Source organism: Anabas testudineus, chromosome 13 (assembly GCF_900324465.2).
Source record: "Anabas testudineus chromosome 13, fAnaTes1.2, whole genome shotgun sequence".
Classification (NCBI taxonomy): Eukaryota; Metazoa; Chordata; class Actinopteri; order Anabantiformes; family Anabantidae; genus Anabas; species Anabas testudineus.
In genome coordinates, this window is record NC_046622.1 from 20,767,719 (window position 1) to 20,783,115 (window position 15,397).

Consider the following 15,397-nt stretch of genomic DNA (forward strand, 5'->3'; position numbering starts at 1 on the left):
GCTGAATGAAGCTCCATTATATAAGTGGTGTGCAGTGCTATGTCTGCTCAGAAGGACAGTTTAAAGTAGCGTGTTGGGGCGAAAATGGCAAATTATCACAGATGTAACTCTAGGTTGTATTTCAGCCTATTTTAATGTCTGCCACAAAGCATAGCACCAACTTGTCACACTGAAATCCTGTCAGACAGACAGACATTTGCACTTAAATAATCTGTCACTGTGAACCATGACTTTATGCTATTATTGTGTGGTAATGTGTTTGCCAGAAGACATCCTTGTCTCTTTATACAAAATCTGACATTTAAGATCAGCTTCTAAAAAACTTTCTAAAGCTTGATGTGAGATTTTTCCCACTGGCGCCTGAACACACCATTAAGGAAGCGTTTACTAAACCGATATCTTGGCTTTAAACTGCATTATGCAGCGATGATGTAACTCTGTAAAAATCTAATTAGAGAGGTAGAATTTCACTTTGATGGAAACAGATCTCAGGAGGGATGCGAGTCTCATCCCTGTTGATTTTCATTCTGCAGTGAAATGATGTGAGAGGTAGAGCGGGTCAGAGTCCAACACCTGTGTAATGTAGTATGAAGAGGACTGTTAGTCAACAGTCACATGGAAAAAACGTAGCATCAGTTCTATAAATCTCCTTCTGACATACTGTACATGCAGGAAGTTGGGGCTATGCTATTCAGTCTCCACCCTGTTTCACTGTTCCTCTCGATCCAAAGCTTATGAAATTAAATTAGTCAGGCGCACAGCTCTGTGACTGCTCATGACTTCTGGATAAATGTGCAGGGAAATCAGGCCGATCCACAATGGGACTAATGCTGCCAGCACATTTGTGACAGTACTGAGCTTAAGCTTTGGCAAAACCAAACTCCGTCACCTGCTTCACCGGTGTCATGGCCAACCAAGTTACCACTGGGTGGTTATCTTTATTCAGGCATAGAAATCCAGCATAATGAACAAATACAGAAGTAACGTTTCACTGATTCATTTTGTCTGCTCGATTGTTTCTGTTCGCAGTAGCTGAGGCCTGGAGCCTCTCGCAACACGGATTGAGTAGAGAGCCAGTAAACAGCATGAATCAGTTGTCAGCGAGGACTAACACAGACAGACACACTCACATTTGTACCTGTGGGACAGCTGGAGTCTATAATCCGCCTCATGTGTGTCATTTTTGGAATGAAATGCAGAAGAAAGCTGTGCACTGCCACACTGCAGCAACTCATTTGTGAATGTCTAAAAACCAGAAAGGAGCGAGTTCATAAAAATAAAAATAAAAAAAATCACAGTTTCACTAATTGCGCTTTAAAAGTGCTGGTTTTGTTATTGCTGAACAGAGGCTGTGTCCCCGACTTCCCCAGCAGATATCGTTAATGTCTGGCGTTAGCGTTAACGTCTCTGTCAAGATGATAACTCAGTAATTGGCAGGAAATACCTGAACACAACAGCTCACAGTGTAACATTGAACATAAGGTGCTGCATTACTGAAAACCTGTGAACAGTGATCCGTTGGCGTACTGTATACATAGTCATTTTGGGCTGGAGAAGCTGGGGATTGAACCACCTACCCTAGAGTTGATTGACAACCTGCCCTCCATCCTGAACTACAGCTGCCCCGTGATGCATTCGCCTGCGTGAAAATGAGTGTACGATGTAGTGAGTGACTGTGAATTTTTGAACCAGGCCGAACACAGTGATTCACAATTTCCACCTCTACATATTAGCGAGCAATGTCAATGCTGTCATTTTTCAAGAGAGGACAGTCAAAGAAAAATTCAAATTCCTGCCCACATACACAGCGTGATTTAAATAACATTTAAAAATACATCCTTTCTGACAGTGATGAAAGGCTGCCACAGTCTAGCAGCGGCAACACTTAATTCATGTTGATGAAACTGGCTGCTTATCACTGCCAGTGTGTCCTCACTATTACTGCTCCCGCGTTTCACCTGCAGCCTAAACTCCTGACACCTTGGGGGAACAAATTCAAATATAAATACCGTTTAAAGCAAACTAATTACTCACAACCTGTGTGAAGGATAAGATATATTTTTGGTATGCCACCTTATTAGCAACATAAAAGGTTCGGAAACACAAGGAAAGAGAGGGAAAGCACAAACACTCTTATCTCCTAGTCACTCACTTTGCCTAATTAACAACGCTCGAGGCAGCGCTCAAGGACGCCAGTGTTACAAATGGGTATCCAGGTCCCCCCGGGGTGCAGAGTGTAGAGTGGCACCAGAATAAAGATAAACACATGACAGACAACTGCAGCTTGATAACGCTGCAGGGTGCTCCCCAAGTGCCCCAGTTTAGCACTGACATCAAAGGAGGAAAGTGAAGCCAGTTTGTGTGCGAGCGAGTGTGTGCGAAGGAGAGGACGGTTTATGTGGACGTCCAGTATGTATTTCCTCCTTCCCACAGCCAGGCTGGGTCACTGTGAGTAGATTGAGATACAGAACATTTGGCAGCAGAGACAAAGTGTCATGCAAACTGTCTGATCTCAGCAGCCTCACAAGAAAGAGAAGCTGTTACTGCCTGTCTGCCGGGTGCTTGACTTCAGGACACGGGAGCGGCCTAAAAGTGACTACACAACTAAGTGGACCGAGCTTCTGGGCTGCTTATTAACTGCTGAGTGGATGGAAGGAAATAAAATAACAGCCAGTAGCTATGGATTATTTCCCTTCTGTCTTGCGCTCAGACACATGTATATAAATAAAGTTTAAATGCCAAAGAGGTTTTAGACACACATCAAATGTTTGAGTCAAGAACAAATGCGACGTGCCAGCGGCTAAGTCGACACGCAGGCAGATATAACAATTCCTCATCAGTGAAATTCTATGTAAATGCAAATGAAGCTGCTTCAGGAGTCAGTGGAAAAGGCAGAACGATAATAGATGTGACAGATTTCTGCTAAACTGGATACAACATACGTGAAGCAGAGGAGCAGCACCTCAATACCAAAGCATTACCTAGTCTAAAATTAGCAGGAGGTTGAACTATCTGATTTGATATCCACTATCAAAAATGACTGAGGAGAGGAGAGGAGGATATTTAAAATAACTAAGATGATATAAAAGAGGAGAAGAGCATGTTCCCTTCCCTGGTGTCTTGGCTGTTTTTCTACCCTGGAGCGACAGAAAGGAAGAGGCACAGACAAATCCGGGAGAGAGAGAGAGAGAGAGAGATGGAGAGGGAGAGAGAGAACGTGCTGAGATTCATCATCATCAGAACAGGAGAGACACATGAGGAAAAACACATTTTACATGGAAAAGCCATTTCCTCCATGTGGAGGAGATTAGTAGCCACGCACGCTCCTCCAAGCTCCACTCCCTCCATCATTTCCCTCTCTCTTTCTCTCCCAGCAGGGGCTCACGGTGCCACGCAACTCCACTTAGGCACAAATGTTGCCAAAATGAATGGAGAGGGAACCCTCTCGTCCACTGAGGCTCTCCTCCTCACACAGGGCCACACGAACACCGGGTGCTGCAGGGGTGAAGACTGACACCTCAACACATCCTGTTTTTTTTTTTTTTTTGTTCTGTTTTGTTTTTTTTATTTTGTGCCAAGGATGCACTATATTTTCGACAGTGCTGCAGAGAGATAAAAGGGTCACTCTATTAGCCCAAGGATTTCTGGAGCTTCAGTTTTGCCATCAAAGCTAAGCCCCAAAGCTCTGTCACATTGTGTGGTGCTCAAAATGCTCTGCCTGGGTTTTTCAAGGGGCTTTTATTTTTTGCCAGCGATCAATCCAGCCCACCTCCGCTGCTGAGCTCTGGCTTACATGGGGATGCTCCGTGGTCCATCAGTCTCTCAGGCACAATCCAACCAATAGCTCGCAGTGACAGAATCTATCAGTATGCCAGGGATGAACAGATTTGTGTGAACAGAGCAGAAGGACTGTGGCACATTCACACCTATGTGCTAGAGCAGAGCAAGTTCAGTCCAATCGGCAAATGAAGAGGCTTTTATGCCCCCTACTGACTAGTAGACTGCAAAGGGGCATTTTCAGCACCAGGGACAGTTTCCTGCTGATCCACTGCTGCTCTTCATCAAGAGCTTTTTATGGAAACCGACATTTGCCATTCACGCCTTAATCCACACAAAGCAACATATGTACTGACTGACACCGTGGAATTAATGGAACATTATCATAAACAATAATAATAATTGCACCATGGCTCCCTCATTCAAATTGACAACCTTCAATTAAGATTCCTTATTAAAGGGTTTGTAGCCAAGTGTGTGATGCGGGATTTCTCCACAACAACAAGCGCAGTGGACAACTTACGCACGGGTTTTAATGAAGGCTATCAAAACGAGTCCAAATGAATGCGTGAGTGTTCCTCTCCAGTCGAGACACAAGGATGAAACAACCAAACCACTGACAGCTTTAAAACGATCACTTACCCCTCTCCAAACTGAGATTTCTGCAAACTTCAAGTTCTGCCATTTAGGATTGGAGCTGGTGGTCTCACAAGGTCCCCCCATGCGCTTTGGACATCATTTTCACTGGCTAGTTGTGGAGCTTAGGAATCCCATCAAAACATGTCCAGTTTAGTCCATGTCTCCATGATGACTGGACGCTCACAAGAATCGCGCCATGACCCCGTGTGACTTTTTAAAGCCCGATGAGCGAAGCGGGGAACAGCCCTCCTTGTGCTGTTCTCGGCACCCTGCCTCCTTGTGCGGTCTGCAAAGTGGCTCCACAAACATTGAGAGCCCCTCACATCCTCAGCCCCCGTGCGCGCATCCTCTCCAGTCACAGGCGCAGCACAGAGGAGAAACGAACAGGCTCGATGAGCCGACGGAGACTTGATGGTAATAAGAAAGAGCTTAAGACTGGAGCGGACTGACTGACTGAATGACAACAACCCCTCCAAGTTGACCGTCTGGATGTCTCACCAGCCTCACCCGACAGTTTGAATTCCCCACCAAACTGAACTCGTGCCACTCGTGTGTGTGTCAGCTATTCCTGGGCGCACGGAGAAAAAGGCACATTTGCGCAGGGAAATACCAACGCGATGACCCGCTTTACGCTTTGTGTGTGTGTGTGTGTGTGTGTGTGTGTGTGTGTCTCCCTGTGTCTTTTTTCTTTGCCTCCGCGAAGACACAGCAGGAAACAAGACATGTGAGAGATGCTCTGCAGTGCGCAGACCGGGGGACCCGAGAGACACAACCATTCAGACCGAACAAGTTCTGTGTACACACGATTTAAAAGGGTTTTTTCCCCGCGTTTAAAATGTGTGTGTGCGCGCGCGCGCGTGTGTGTGTGTGTGTGTGTGTGTGAGCAGCTTTGAGCGTATCATTCTAGTCGAGCCATTTCCCTAATGAAAGTTTGGTCAATCTGGAGCTCTCAGATTAGTCTTGTTCATCGGTCCACATTAAAGCCTTTTAATTTAGGGTTGTGGGAGACAATTATGGAGGGACTGAACACAACACACACACACACACACACACACACACACACACACACACACACACACACACACAGTTTTGTTCAAGCGTTGGAAGTCAAAGGCAGAGGTTACCAAATCGATTAGTCCTGTCTGGAGGAGCAAAAAGAGGCGCGTCTGGACACCGGTGTCACCCCTGTGGTTGTGTAGGTGTGAATGTGCACATGCACGCGGTGGATCAGCAGGTACCTGACGCTCAGTGGTGATTGCTCACCTTGATTTAAGTGCAAACCTGCCTACACCCCCCCCACCCCGTCACACTGATGTTATGTTCCGTGGCCAAAACAAAAACCATCAGTCTGTGTTGTCATTCGCAAAAGATTGGAAAGATCTAGGAGGAAGGGAAATGATGCCAAGTCATGTGAAATAATCAGCAGAGGAACAGAGGCGCACATGGCTGTGACTGACATGAAAGGACAAACTGTCAGTAACACAGAGGAATAAATACACACACACACAGATCTACAGGAGCTGACGTTTGGTGAAGCTACAACAGACTATTTACTCCCAACACATTTTATTTTTCTGTTTCTCTTGCTTCAGTCTCCCTCTAAAAAATGTCATGGCAGCTTGAACAGAAGAACTGGAGGCTGTGAGATCAGCATCAGACTAGGTGGTCCTGTTAGAATTGGATTGAAGGGGGAGGAACAGTGGTGCAAGTTGGAAAGGGATTCCCATTTCATCATCATTCCTTTGAGCGCAGATTTACAGAAGATGCCTATTTGGATTGAAGAGTTATATTTACAAACCAGAAATGCAATAAAAACAAAAAATGAATTGTAATTTGTCAAATAGTTTAAACCCTCTGTTGTTCTTACAAAGTAAAAATAAGATTTTCAGTGTTTTCACACACCAGGGTAGATGTAAGACTGAAAAGTCTATCTAATATGAATTATTCATTATTAATAGGGAACATCAGTCTGGATGATTCCAAAATGATGGGGATAGTTGGCATCAGGTGATGAGATCATGACTGGGAACGAGAGGAGGAGGACTGGCTCATAGCTCACAACCTTGGGGAAAATTCAGCCAGAGAGCGAGAGAGATTTCTGTTAATCAGCACTGACGGCATTGCACAAGAAACCATGATGGTACTGTGATGGAAAGTCAAATGGGCTCCGAAACCTGCTGTCACGCATCCAGCAGTGCAGCCTGAAACTCTATTATGTAAGGAGGAAGCCATACTTCCTCTTGAGTCCTGAGTCCTCCTGACTTTTTTAAGCATGTAGCAGCATCAAGGTGTAAATGTGCTTATGGTCACAAAATATAATTAAGTTGGTGCAAACGCTAAAAATCTACTGCTTTTTCAAAGAAGTCCCAACATTCCTGGAAATTACCAGAAAATCCTACTGTCTGTCTGTGGTAGTGTCTCTGGACACTTTGTCAACAAGCAGAAAGGACACAACACTTGTACAGTTGTGGCATACAGGGACGACTTGTACCTGTACCTGGGATGAGGCTTGACACCTTATGTTCTACTGAATACAACGAAGACTAATTAAAATAAAACGTATAAAATACAAAGCACATGGTCTTCAGGGATGAGCTGTGGACACGAGCTGTTGGTAATCAAGGTGAGGCTTTAAAGTAGTGCCTGCAGTAGGTGTGACAGCCCACCGAGCGGCACGCCGACTCATCAGAGATTTGTCATGGATTTGTCTGGTGGATCAGTCAGTGTGCAGCCTCGCCGCCTCGAAACTCATAAATCAAGATCAAACTGATGCCATCACGTGTCTGGGTGCAGCTCGAAGGAGAACGAAAAGAGGAAAAACTGTTTGTACTGCCTGCACGAAAACTGTGTCTGATATAGCAGGATATGCACAAGCAGGTGAGCGTGTTATGTCGCGATGCTCAAAGCTGAAGAATGTGAGGGAGACTGACCAATTACTAGGATTCATTCAAGAGGAGAAACATGGAGCCATGACAGTCAGACAGAGTCTCCAAATCCAGCCTGAATACAGTTTTATGGACAGTTTGTCATTCATGTCACACGCTCACTGACAGCATCTTCCAGAGGATTTTGTTTACCACATTAAACAGTAATAAGGTTTTATTGATGTCACAAACAGGCTCTTGGCTGTGCTGTGTGTGGCCGTGTGTGGCCCAGCCAAGACGCCAAAAAGCCAAGACTGAGAAATGGTGAAGAGGAGTCTCCCTCTACTGTTCATTCCCTTCACATACAGTCAGCAGAGAGCATTAGCTGTGTGTGTGTGTGTGTATGTGTGTGTGTGTGTGTGTGTGTGTGTGTGTGTGTGTGTGTGTGTGTGTGTGTGTGTGTGTGTGTCTGTGTCTGTGTGTGTGTGTCTGTGTGTCTGTGTCTGTGTGTCGAATATTTACCATGAAAGACGCTGTTGTCTGTCAGGAAGTGCCGACGATACTGTGGCTCTCCCTTCCTGTTCACCACCCAGGAGCTCATGGTGAGAGGAGGAGAGAAGACGCAGGAGGACGGACAGATGGACGACCTGTGAAGGAAAGAGAGAATTAAACTAAAGAAATGTTTTGAAACATTTTGATGGAACTGAATAAATTAAATATATCATGTAATGAGCTAAATTCAGCACAAGACTTGTTTTGGGGTATGTTAAAGGAGCAGGAAAAAGGGTTTCCTATGATGGGGAAAAAAAAAAACACATGAAGATTGAAGAAACTGTTGATTAATGAATTCATTGATTTGGTCTTTACTAAACCTCTCTCGTCCTCCCTTCTCCACCTCTTCTGCTCCTTGAATTTCTTCAGCTACCTCTCAGCATGTGTTCTCACTTATCTTCTTTCTGTTTCTCCTCACCATTGTTCCACATGTTCCACTGCTTCCTGCTGATCACTTTTCATTGGTACCACCTCTACACCTAGTTTCACTGCTTAGTGTTTCTCCACCTGTTGCTCGTCTGTCTTTCTGTCATTTACTGCTTCCTTCTGTAAACTGTCCTCTTCTCTCTCTCTCTCAGATCTGGAAAAGCTCGGAGCCTCTAGGACAGTTATAGGCGTCTGGTGCCAGTTGACCTGAAGACGAAGGACTGTCTGGTTGAACTCGCACAACTCGTGGGTCAAGTATCTTTGAGGTTAAAGGTACTTCCCTGTGACCGTGCTACCACCTCACTTTGAAACATAGAAGTGTGTGTGGTGGATTTGTGTGGTATTTATGACTAAACGTAGACAGAGATCCTGTCAGGATAAATCAGTGTGTGCATAAAGCCAACATGAACAAATGTAAATGTGGTTAGTAGTGTTTTTACTAATGTTTTTCAGATTATTATTTTTAAGAAAGGTCAAATGTCTTTTAAAGTTGCTGCTGCAGACGTCTTTCCACTGCCTCCCAGTAAAATATTTGCAGTATGGAAAACGATGACGTCCTGAAAGTGATCTGCGCTTTTGCTTCACAGTCATTAAACTCTGCTTCACCTTGTGCCTGCGACGCCCCTCAGCTTCTTCCAACTCGCTGCAGAGCGCAGCCCCTCATGTTTACTGCTTAATTATAGAATAATGTTTCTAAATTACTGTTTGTTTTCATAACAGAGTCCAAATTAGAGTTAGGAGTCGAGCAGAGGTAAATGACTAGGGACATTGTTTAAGCAGTTTTAATGGCACGTCGGGTCCTGATACAGCGAGATTATATGAATCCACCATAAACACTTAAGTCACATGGACAGAAGAAGTCACCAGACTGTGTAAGTCAGCAAACTGTCTAAATGCTGTGCAAAGTACTAGGAATGAGTGATTTACTGACAAGAACATAGACACAACTTCTGAAAATGGAAATAAACAGGCTCTGCCAATAATTCATTGTAGTGTGTTCATTTAAATTCATACATATTTGCATATTTGCATACTTAGCAGCAAGTATAATCACCTGAGTATTGTAAAATTAAAAGAAAAGTTTGACTATTTGCTTTTGCGCTTTTAACAAAAAGGTTCGCAGTTAAAGGAAAAGGTTGACATTACTCTCACGTCTATGGCACATCATAAATCATATCAGAATCTGTCATTAGGTAAATGTTCATTCTATTTTGCATTTTTACAAATTAAATGTAAAATGGCACAGTGTGCTTTTACAGGGGGCAAACCATTTATGAAAAAGCTGCTCAAGTAAGTCATAACTCATAACACTAACACTAATATAATAATATCAACTATCATACAAGTACTGTAGCTTAATATTTACTATACAGACTTAAGGGGCATTGATTTTGTCATTTAACTTTTATTTAAGAAAACATAGAAACATATTTGCCAAAATATAAACCATTCCTTTAATAATTACCTACAATTAAAACAACATTCAGTTTACAAACCAGTACAAATAAAGTGTGTCAGTACAAGCACAGTACACTTTCTCATACAGTGGCAATAAAAAGTATGTAAACCTTTTGGAATTTAGTGGTTTTCTGCATTAATTTGTCATAAAATGTGAACTCTGAAGAGTTTCAAAATACATAATGTGATATGAGATCTTTCATATTTTATTGAGAACAAACATAAAAACCTCACAGTGCTAGTGGAAAAAGTATGTGAACCCTTGGAAGGAACTGGTTGGGGTCATTTTGACTGGCCGCCCACTTCTTGGTAGAATAGCCACAGTCCCAGTGTCTCTATTTGTAGATTGTTTGACTAACTGTAGACTTGTGAATTTCTGAAGTCTTTAACATTACTTTGTAACTCAGCTTTATGTAAATCAACACTTGTTGACTGTAGAACCTCTGAAGCTCTTTTTGGAGAGGTATGGCTCACATAAATGTGTTGTTTCACTCAAAACATTTGAGTGTTTTTATCAGTTGAAGTAGCTCTAGTCCACACCTCTAAACTACTTTTCTTAACTTGGGCTAACACCTGACTCCAATTAGCTTTTTCGAGGTCATTATTCAAAGGGTTCACATACTTTTTTCACTAGCACTATAAGGTTTTTATGTTTGTTCTCAATAAAGACATGAAAGATCTGAATTTTTTGTGTTCTTATTATAGGCTCATTGTATTTGTAAATACTCTTGACTTAGATGAAGATCAGATCATATTTTATGACACATTTCCTTGCCACTGTATGTGTCATGTTGGCGTTTTCCAGCGTGGGTAAAGTGACTCTGTTAAAATGCAGGTAACACTAGTAGCTTTGTCTATATGTATACCCAAACCTCGTGGGAAAACGATGCGTTCTTTATACCCTTTTGACGTATTAGGAAAGAAAGCAGCTTAAAGCATGAAGGTTTCACTGCCACACAGCCTGATGAACCACTCTGTCTCAGGGTCTGACAGGAAGTAGGTCAAGGATGGCCCCAAGTGAAAAGTTTTGTTGTAGTAGATATTTACTGTAGGTCAAACTGAAACATGTCAGCAGAGCATTGTAGTGCTTCCACGATTACAGCTTGAGCGTCATGTAAAACACCAGTGGGTGCTGTCAGGTTCAGTTTGGGTATCCACCCGTTACTAATATAGTGATAAATATTTGTGTGTTTCACATAATTATGCTTCAGTAATTGCCTTATTACAAGTGAAGATATAGTGAATAGATAGTATCTTAAAATACCCTTATCTAAAAAATACAGAGAAGACTTGCAGCCATGTTCTGTACTGACACCCCTGATGACAGAGGTAAGGTTTTAAAGCCACCATGCATGTAACATTGCTGAGAAGTATAATTGAAAGTGTCGTTAATTATTATTAGAGTTTGGATTGGCACAAGTCATAGCATGGCATCAATCGCCTCTCATAACTGAGAGCAACAATGGTCTTCTCATGACGCAGACACAAAGAGAGCAGCATCTGTCACTCCATCCTGACACATGCCAAAGAGCATGTGTCATGAATAATGAGAAATACAATAGATGTTCTACTTTACTTTATGTGACCAGCTGCCATACATGCTGGATTATTAGCAGCCGTGCCGTTCAGAATAAAATGTGTGTTAGTCCCTATGTATCTCACTTAACAACAAGTTTGTTTTGGAAGGGTAAGAAATCAACCGGCACCATGCTTGTAAACCACTTTGTTGTTCTAGCAACTCAGGAAGTAGCTTGTAATAGCTGGTTAGACATTTATCAGAACAGAGAGTAAACAGCCTTAGTATGCTGAACAAACTGAACACTCCCCAACACATCAGCTCACTAATACAGCTTAAGTATATCTACAGAAACACATGCTTTGTTCAGTTTGAAGTAAAATAACAGAGAGAAATCCACCTCTATCACAATGCTGGAAAGAGGAATGTGTGAGAAAAAAAGGGAGCAGATCAAGCACCATCTCAGGCTGTCTGTCAAATATGGTGGTGGCTCTATTGTGGCTCGGTCATGTATGGCTGACGGAAGAACAGCCACACTGGTGTTCATCCATCCATCCATCCACTATCCTAATCACTTTTGCTGTGGGAGGTCGCAGGGGTGCTGGAGCCAATCCCAGATGACACTAGGCGAGAGGCAGGGTCCACCCCGGACGGGTCGCTAGTCTTTCATAGGGCTCACATACAGAGACACCATTAACACACAACATGGAAACTCCACACAGACACCTGAACGACCAGCTGATTTGAGCTCAGATCCTTCTTGCCGTCAGGTGGTATTCATTCATTATGGGAACATACAAAATGCTGTTGATGTGAATGGGTCAGACAGACATTTAGCCAACATAGCCACTATTTTATATCAACCAGAAGATGCACAAACACATACAGCAAAGTGATATGTTGCTATAAACTGGACATGATTTTCACACTTTATTCAACTGTAAGTGTGTGTTGCATCACTACAGTTTACATTCCCAACAACAATTAATCAAAATTATTACAGGTTTATTGTCCATTTCCATCTATGTCGCTGAAGTTTCCTTTTCCTTTTCTTATCCTATGGTTTTTATCCTTTACCCTTTTTAAAGGTTGGTTTTATTTCAGTTTTCAGAACTGTCTACTTAATCAACTACCTTCTTGATATTATTTAGTTTATCAAATAACTATAAATATTGAAGAAAACTGATCACAATTTCCCTACAAAAGCCAAATCAGAGATTTGTTTGAGAATTTAGCTTTGAACCATCTTGGAACAATTCTGTAATGTATTAAATAATTACATTTTACAATGGCTGATTTATCAGCTCATGATTGTAGCTCTTCAAACCACGAAATCTATGACGACTATAAGCAACTGCTGCTTGAGTGAGCCTTCGGCCTGATAAGGAGACAGAGCGAACATAGAGGCAGCGAGGTTACGTAGGGGTCAGCGCAGGATGGGCAGTGAGGCTATCTGAGCTTGTCAACAGGGATCACAGCGGAGTCGTAAAAACAAATAAACAGAGCTAACAGGGGAGTCCCATCTGCTGAGTACCCAGGCTAGATCCATCACCGAAACAGAACGCTGATTAAATAAATAAATAATAAGGTTACATATGGTACGGAGGCTGCAGTGGGATTCGTCCAGTTTCAGTGAAAGTTCTGCCTCTGGGGCCAGAAAATGTGTGTGTGTGTGTGTGTGTGTGTGTGTGTGTGTGTGTGTGTGTGTGTGTGTGTGTGTGTGTGTGTGTGTGGTAGAGATGTCTTTCCTTACTGTGAAATTGAGGGGTGGGCATGGTCATAAATCAAAGCCACAGATCTATTTCAAGCAGAGGTGGCCCCCGACTCTCCCTCCTGTTTCTGCTTTTCACTTTTACTCTCAGGTTTTACGCTCAAACCGTCTGCGTGTCCTGCTTAAGGTTCCTTATCGACACAACGGAGATGTTCAGTTCCTGCTGGAACGAAATAAGGTCTGTGGACCCAGAGGTGACTTGATGAAAGCGCGTCCAGTATACTGACATGTTCCCATTTCAGTGGCTGTGAGCGTGTGGCTGATTGAACTCTAACATACAGCAGCACAAAGCACACTCTGCTGCGTTCACACTCACACGTACTGTACATCCACAGTTTCAAGCCCAAATCCTCCACCCTCCTTTTCCATCCGAGATCCTTCAATTATTCATGAGGGATCACAGAGCCCACAAAGAGTCATGTTTCCACTCCTACAACCCTACACCAGCAAGCCGATACACTCTTCACAATACTCCGAGTCACATTATAACAAGGGAGTCACTTGATGCATTCCTTCACACACACACACACACACACAAACACACACTCATTGCATCTACAGTGCATGTGGGTGTGTGATGAAATATCTACACACTGCTACAGTTGCTTACCACTGAGTATGTTTATTGTGACAGCAGGTGAAACACAAATCTGCAGCTTTTCAAGAGAAACTCAATTGAAAAGGTCAAACTGCGCATTGAAGGTGATTGAATTTGAACCTGAGGCCTGTGCACCTGTATCAATTTCCAGAGAGGCTGTCTGTCCGACAAAGAAGCTTCATCCTTGAGCTGCTGACAACAGTCTGTCAGCTTTGTCACACAGGAGCAGGGATGGAGAGCTACCTTGATGTTTTACCGTGCACTTCAGTGAGTGTCACACGTCCTCTTTGTCTCCCACTCCGCCAAATGCACACAACAAGCCACTCAAATCAAAAATTAAAAAAAAAAAAAAAAAAAGTCCCCAAGGACTCTGCCCTCGGACGGGGGAGTGCCCCGTCTCTTTCTCCCTGGGACAGCTACCGGCTGAGTGTGATAAAGGCCTTTGTTATGCTGCCCTGCTGCAAATCTCTGTTGTTAAAACACAGGGAGCTGCAGCATGGGAAATGCATGTAGCAGAAAAGTCCGTCACAGAGATGAACTATTGATTCAAGCGGCAGACAGGATGAAATTCACGGCAGAAACTGTACAAGTGCCCATTTTAATCAGCTCAGTCAGGTTGTGGATGTCAGGATGATCCCGATTGCCTGTGGTTTACCTAAAGACATTCAATAAAGATAAGAGCTGACATGTCATGTGTATTTAATTTACTGAGCCTGTGGGTCCAGGTCCACGGGTCTAACAGGTGCACACTGTATCTGCTTAGATACTGCGTACAGTATCCTAACCAACAGGGAAGTACAGGTTGTCACAGGCAGATAATTGCACAGTTCCATTTCAGGGAACATACACACCGATGTATGTGTCACATGAATGCATCATATGAAGCATCAGAAGCTTACTTACTTACTTCTATCCCTTCAGTTTAGTCCCAGCTTCTTGAAAGCACCTTGTCACCTTCCTCACAAAATCGTGCCACTTCCAGCAGAGCGGTTAGTCCTCCGAGCACTGGACCTCCATGGCATGTAACATAAGTCAGCGATAGTCCCAGTGGTTTGGTTTCAAGAGAGAAGGTCCCAACAACTTCACTAGCGTGGCCAAGTACCCACCACTACATCAAGCACAGTGCCTTTTCAAACAGCTACTACCAGTGTGGGACCAGTGGGTTTGGGAAAACCTGGAGTGGAAGTCGGAGTGGAGCTCATGTCACCAAGAGACAGAACTCATTCATTCAGCCGTGCTTATTGCAACAGCTACTTTTCTTCCTTTTAACATGATATGTTGGTTATATTATATCTGACACTGTAATTTAGTCATTTTCATTTTTAAAAAAAAGAAAGAAACAAGTGCTCCAACATCCTCAACAGAGGTTTCAACACATTTCACATTGTTTAAATAAATTTGTATGCTCATTTGAATTATTAAATAGCTTTATCAGGATTAAATCTGAACAAATGGTGAGTGATGAGCAGAATACTGTACAGTGAGGCCATGCAGTACAGAGGAGATCAGATCATTACCGGCACAGATATAAAATCAGTGAGTTGAGACAACACTAAATACAAACAGCAAACTAAAATGATTTGAATGAGCTCACTAAACAAATCCCCCTGTCATCACCAGCTTCAATACCTCACTCTGCCTTCCTGCTGTTGCGTGTCTCAGCCGTGGTTTCCCTCCCACACCTCCCTCAGTGACAGTTCAAAGTCTGGCAGCAACAGCCATCAGCCTGAAATGCACCTTACAATTTAAACCAGTCCGCCAATCGCAGGCCTCCTCAGCCCGTAACAGTCACTAGT

At 43.2% G+C, this 15,397-nt stretch overlaps 1 protein-coding gene across 1 annotated transcript in view; it reads right to left on the reverse strand.

The window, feature by feature from the left end:
- Positions 1-7,896, reverse strand: part of plch1 (phospholipase C, eta 1) — a 47,420-nt gene extending 39,524 nt beyond the window's left edge. Inside the window, exon 1 of the mRNA XM_026364403.1 lies at positions 7,803-7,896. Coding sequence (XP_026220188.1) covers positions 7,803-7,881 — 79 coding nt within the window. The 5' untranslated portion in view covers positions 7,882-7,896. The remainder of the gene's footprint in view (positions 1-7,802) is intronic.
- Positions 7,897-15,397: the final 7,501 nt, after the last annotated feature.